The sequence below is a fragment of the Chiloscyllium plagiosum genome, unplaced genomic scaffold (assembly GCF_037043375.1).
Source record: "Chiloscyllium plagiosum isolate Xiang-an unplaced genomic scaffold, Cpla_swu_hap1 HiC_scaffold_27, whole genome shotgun sequence".
NCBI lineage: Eukaryota > Metazoa > Chordata > Chondrichthyes > Orectolobiformes > Hemiscylliidae > Chiloscyllium > Chiloscyllium plagiosum.
This window is the reverse complement of record NW_028270165.1, coordinates 9,590,810-9,597,134: the sequence shown is the minus strand read 5'-3', so window position 1 is coordinate 9,597,134 and position 6,325 is coordinate 9,590,810. Positions and strand designations below refer to the sequence as shown.

The 6,325-nt window shown below is 48.2% G+C and overlaps 1 protein-coding gene across 1 annotated transcript; it reads right to left on the bottom strand.

Moving 5' to 3' along the window:
• Positions 1-2,917: 2,917 nt before the first annotated feature.
• Positions 2,918-4,412, bottom strand: LOC148143045 (uncharacterized). The gene has a single exon (XM_087973972.1). The coding sequence runs from the start codon at positions 4,046-4,048 to the stop codon at positions 3,332-3,334; it is 717 nt and encodes a 238-aa protein (XP_087830098.1). The 5' UTR covers positions 4,049-4,412; the 3' UTR covers positions 2,918-3,331.
• Between the last annotated feature and the right edge of the window lie 1,913 nt (positions 4,413-6,325).

The following is a 6,325-nucleotide window of genomic DNA, read 5'->3' as shown; positions in this document are numbered from 1 at the left end:
TGGCCCGCTTCCACATTGTCGGAATTCGATGACCCTCCCCACCAAAGGAGCATTTTATCTGCATCTATCCTGTCAAGCCCCTTTCAGAATTCTACCAGTTTCAATAAAGGTATACAGCACAGAAACAGACACTTCGGTCCAATTCGTCCATGCCGACCAGGATTCCAAACTAAACCAGTCCCACTTGCCTGCATTTGGCCCATATCCCTCTAACCTTTCCATTCACGTACCCATCCAAATGCTGTTTCAATGTTGTCACTGTACCTGCATCTACCACATCCTCAGCAAGTTAATTCCACGTGGAAATCACCCTCTTTCAAAATGTTGCCCCTCCGGTTCCTTTTAAATCTCTCTCCTCACATTAAAAAAAATGCCCCCTAGTTTTGAGCTCGCCGACGCTAAGCAAGAGCCCTTTGTTATTCACCTTACCTCCAATCCTCATGATTTTATCAATCTCAATGAGGTCACCCCCCCCCCAACTTCCTGTGCTCCAGTGAATAAAGTCCCAGCCTCTCCTTATAACCTCAAACCCTCCAGTCCTTACAACATCCTGGTAAATCTTTATTAAACCCTCTCTAATAGTATTCTTCCTATTACAGGGCCAACAGAACTGTACTGAGTACTCTAAAAGTGTTACATATTAATGAACCAAAGCCCGCACCCGTTCTAAGAGATGAAGACTATCTAAGTTTGTTCAATATATTCTATCAGTTGCATGACACTGATGTTTTGATATAAGTTCTGTGTCTTATGATGCTGTTCCATGAGGCTTATGTGTTGATGAAGCAAGATGGAACAGATGAGGCGATGGAGAATTACAAATCACGTAGGAAGGATTTAAAGAGAGAGTTAAGAAGAGCAAAGAGAGGACAGGAGCAGCCTTTAGCAAATAGAATACAGGAAATCGCTCAAGCTTTCTATAGATATGTGAGGAATAATAGGATGATTAGGGTAGGAATAGGGCCAGTCAAAGACAGAAGTGAGAAGTTGAGCATGGACCCTGTATCGGTGTTCACTCAGGAAAAGAATGAGGTACGAGATATTAGACTCGAAAGGATCGAGGTTAGTTACACACAGGTGTTATCAATTTGAGAAGGAGTGAAAGTAGACAAGTCCCCTGGGCTGGATGGGATTTATCCGAGGATTCTCTGGGAAGCTAGGGAGGAGATAGCAGAGCCTTTGGCTTTGATATTTGAGTCGGTTATTGTCTACTGGTTTAGTACCCGAGGACTGGAGGATTGCAAATATTGTGCCCTTGTTCAAGTAGGGCAGCAGAGATGACCCAGGTAATTATAGACCAGTGAGCCTTACATCTATTGTAGAAAAGATTTTGGAAAGGATTATAAGAGAAGATTTAAAATCATCTAGTAAGCAACAATTTGATTTCAGATAGTCAACATGGTTTCGTGGAGGGCAGGTCGCGTCTCACAAATCTGATTGAGTTCTTTGAGGAGGTGACCAAGCATGTAGATGAGGGTAGGGCAGTTGATGTGGTATACTTGGACTTCAGTAAAGCCTTTGATAAGGTTCCACATGGTAGGCTGATGGAGAAAATGCAGAGGCATTGAATTGAGGGTGATTTAGCAGTTTGGATTAGAAACTGGAAGAAGGCAGCGAGTGGTGGTTGATGGAAAATATTAAGTCTGGAATCCAATTACTAGTTTCGGGACCACTGCTGTTTGTCATTTTTATAACTGACTTAGACACAGGCATAGGTGGATGGATTAGTAAATTTGCAGACGACACTAAAGTCGGTGGAGTCCTGGACAGTTTGGAAGAATGTTACAGGTTGCAGGGGGAAATTTGGATAAACTGCAGAATTGGGCCGAGGTGTGGCAAATGGAGTTCAATGCAGCTAAATGTGAGGTGATGCACTTTGGGAAGAATAACAGGATGGCAGAGTACTTGGTCAATGTAAAGATTCTTGGTAGTGTGGATGTGCAGAGGGATCTTGGAGTCCATGTGCGTAGATCCCTGAAAGTTGCCACCCAGGTGGATAGTGCTGTGAAGAAGGCATACGGTGTGTTAGGTTTCATTGGTAGAGGGATCGAGTTCCGGAACCACAATATCATGCTGCAACAATACAAAACGCTGGTGCAGCCACACTTGGAATATTGTGTACAGTTCTGGTCACCCAATTACAGAAAGGATGTGGAAGCATTGGAAAAGCAGAGGAGATTTACCAGGATGTTGCCTGGTCTGGAGGGAAGGTCTTATGAGGAAAGGCTGAGAGACTTGGGCCTTTTCTCATTGGAAAGACGGCGGCTAAGGGGGATTTGATAGAGACATACAAGATGATCAGAGGATTAGATAGGGTAGACAGAGAAAGACGTTTTCTTAGGATGATCACGTCAGCGTGTACGAGGGGGCATAACTACAAATTGAGGGGGGATAGCTTTAAGACAGATGTCAGAGACAAGTTCTTTACACAGAGTGGTAAGGGAGCGGAATGCCCTACCTGCTAAGGTAGTCAACTCAGCCACATTAGGGAGATTTAAACAATCCTTACATAAGTGCATGGATAATTTTGGGATAGTACAGGGGGACGAGAATAGTTCACAGGTCGACGCAACATCGAGGGCTGAAGGGCCTGTTCTGTGCTGGATTGTTCTATGTTCTTTGTTCTAAACTTAGTGCAGGAGGCTGAAAGAAATGAGCAGCTTCAAAACAAAAACTTCTTGGAGCTCAAAGCTTTCAATGAGAGTCTGAGCCCGGTGGTAAGTTCAGGTAACCTTTATTGCAACCCAACTTTGTTACACCTTCAGATCCCCCCAGCAAAAAGACAGAGAAAAAAGTAGTTGCTTTTTGAACAGCTCAAGGTCAAAGTGCACACACCACACCTCCCCTTGTCCCACCCCCCCTCACTGTCTTTACTATTGGCCAGCAGCAAGTTGTCCCTTTGTAATTGGATCCTTGGTTCAGCCGTAACCTGGAGGAAGTATTGCCTCACTCAGCAATTTCAACCCATACCCTGTCTCCAAGTAAGTTTCTCCCCGCTCCTTTGCCAGGAAAGGGCAGTGTAGAGTCAACCAGACTGCTGTGGGTCTGGAGTCACGTGTCGGGCAGATCGGGTAAAGGATGCAGCTGGAACGACTGAGTGAATCCTTTCCCACAATGGCGGTTCCCTTCCCTAACAAGGGAGAGAGTGAATCAGATGGGGGCTTTCTCCCCCGCACCACCCCCTCCCTGAAACACTCTCATCGTTAGATTCCCAACTCCACATTTCTGACCGAATACCAATTCTGCCATCTGTCATGGGGGGATTCGAACCCGGGAGTCCCCGGAACTGGGTTGATGGTCCAATCGATAATGGCACTCAGCTGTCACTCCTTCAATCCCCCTGCGATGGCACGTGAACTCGCTGGTGGCTCCGCAGGTGGGAGGAGCGGGTGAAGCCCTTGCCGCACTGAGAGCAGATGAACGGCCTCTCTCCTGTATGGATCCGCTGGTGGGTCAGCAGGGTGGAGGAATCGCTAAAGGCCTTCCCGCACTCGGGGCAGCTGAAGGGCCTCTCCCCCGTGTGGACCCGCTGGTGGATCAGCAGGGTGGAGGAATAACTGAAGGCCTTCCCACACTCAGGGCAGCTGAAGGGCCTCTCCCCTGTGTGAACCCGCTGGTGCCTCATCAAGGAGGAGACGTGGGTAAAGGCCTTCCCACACTCGGGGCAGCTAAAGGGCCTCTCCCCCGTGTGGACACGCCGGTGGCTCCGCAGGGTGGAGGAATAACTGAAGGCCTTCCCACACTCAAGGCAGCTGAAGGGCCTCTCCCCTGTGTGGACCCGCTGGTGGGTCAGCAGGTGGGAGGATGTGCTGAAGGCCTTCCCGCACTCTGGGCAACTGAAAGGCCTCGCCCCCGTATGGTCCCGCTGGTGGGCCAGCAGGTGAGAGGAATGTCTGAAGGCCTTCCCGCAGTCGGTGCAAGAGAATGGCCTCTCCCCGGTGTGACTGCGCCGATGAGTCTCCAGGGCAGACGGGACACGGAAGCCTTTCCCACAGTGGACACACTTCCACGGTTTCTCCACGGGATGGGATTCCTCAGGTTTCTCCATGGCCACAGCTTCAGCTGCACACAAACACGTGTAGAACTCCTCCCTGCCGTGAAATCCCCTTTCAGGCTCCACAAATAGTGCGCTGCAACAGTGGGGTCTCTCGTCCAGTCCCACTGATGCTGAAAACGTCCTCAAACAGGAACCAAAAAGCGTTGATCCCTCTCACAGAAATCACAGTCAAAAATAGTTGCTGTTCCGATGGATTGAATGACTGTCAGAGATTGACATCAAAGTAAGGACTGCAGACACTGGAGAGTCAGTTGAAAAGCACAGCAGGTCAGGCAGCATCTGGGGAGCAGGAGAGTCAATGTTTCGGGCGTAAGCCCTTCATTCGTTGATTTTGAAACTTCAGTCTTCAGATTTTCAAATACTGTGCAAAAAGGGATTACAAAAGGGATCATCAGTGCAGGGTAGAAATTCAGAAAAACCAATTCTACTTTCTGTGGAATATTCTTTTGTTGTTCCACAAAATTGAAAGCACCATCCCACTCTCTCTCCCCCTCTGTTCTCACTCCACTCTAACTAATTCCCCTGAAGGTGCTGATTCAGGATCTTACAGGGGCAGAAAAAGCAAAAACATCAAGACTGACATCTGTCTGAATTTTGGATAACTCCACCCGAAAGTTAATATCTTTCACAACGCTGGGATCCTGCTGAGAGTGAGCAGGTCTGATTTTGGGAAGCAAAAACAAAAGTGTCAATTCAGGGTGAACCTGCAATGCAGCTTCTTGAGGAAGGACCAGACACGAAATGGTTAATGACCCCGGGAAGGTGGGAGCAAAATGAGACATCAAGGTATCAACACTGACACACTTCAGTCAAACTCTTCTCCTGCTTCCAGTCAGGAGAAAGTGAGGACTGCAGATGCTGGAGATCAGAGCTGAAAATGTGTTGCTGGAAAAACGCAGAAGGGCTCATGCCCGAAATGTCGATTCTCCTGCTCCTTGGATTCTGCCTGACCTGCTGCACTTTTCCAACAACACATTTTCAGCTGCTTCCAGTCAGGGCAAAACATGCTCTGAAAGTCCAGCCTTCACAACCACACTTCTGCGTTCACTGAAGACAATTAGAGTCACACAGCACAGAAATAGACCCATGGCCCAATCTGTCCGAGTTGGCTATCTGGTCAGCAAGGACGAGTTGGACCGAAGGGTCTGTTTCTGTGCTGTACATCTCTATGACTCCAGTTTACCATCACTTGGCCCTGACCCATCTGAACCCTTCATATTCAGATGCCTGTCCAGGAGCCTTTTAACTTGTCATCGTACCAGCACCCACCACTTTCTCTGGCAGCTCACGCCATCGCTCAAGTGACTCCACGTTGAAAGCGCCAGGTCTGGTGCACCAGATGACATCAGGATAATCTTAGATCATTCCAGATCGCATCGATACTCAAGTCAGTGGCTTTCCCGATCAGGATGTTGTACGTGGTCAAACAGGTCAGTGGGTAGGTGATCCCCCACCTCTTAGTTCAAGTATCTCTACGAGAACTCCCTTGCTGGAGGGTCCCTTGGAGACACTTCAACTGGACTTCATCGAGTTGGAGAAATGAGTTGAGTTGCTATAAATGTGTTTTGCTTATTATTGATGTCTTTTCTAAGTGGATTGAAGCCTACCCTCCTCCTAACGCTACTGCTGAGACTGTGGTGAAGATTTTGTTTAAGGAAATAATTCCCTGCTTCAGTATACCTGCGTGCATTAGCTCGGACAATGGACCACACTTTGTAGGTAATATTAACGGAGAACTCTGTTCCCAGCTTTGTATTTGTCGGCATCTGCATGGTGCTTATCATCCTCAGGCAGCTGGCATTGTTGAATGTTTTAACCAGACTCAAAACTAAACTTGCCAAATTAATGGCAGAGTCTGGCCTCTCCTGGTTATGCTAATCCCTGTGGTCTTATTCCAGATGTGATCCATGTCTGCGGGCAAGATGCTACTGTCTCCAGCTGAGAGTCTCTCTGGTCACCCCCTCCGTACCCCTTGGAATGATTCAGCTCCCTTCTCAGTCCACGTCCACATGACCGAAGCAATCATTGGTTATGTTCTTGCTCGAACTAGTGTTATGTGTGCCTTTCACTCCCAAGACCGTGCGGCCTACAGCGATGTTCCCTCACTTTCAGCCTCGTCACGGGTAGAGCCTGGTTCGTTGGTGCTCGTCAAGAACTGGACTGGCAAAGGTCTCCAACCTCGTTGGAATGGCCCCTTCCAGGTTTTACTTCCCACCCCTACAGTGGTCCCAGTCACTGGGCGCTCAGCTTGGGTCGAACTGCACCATT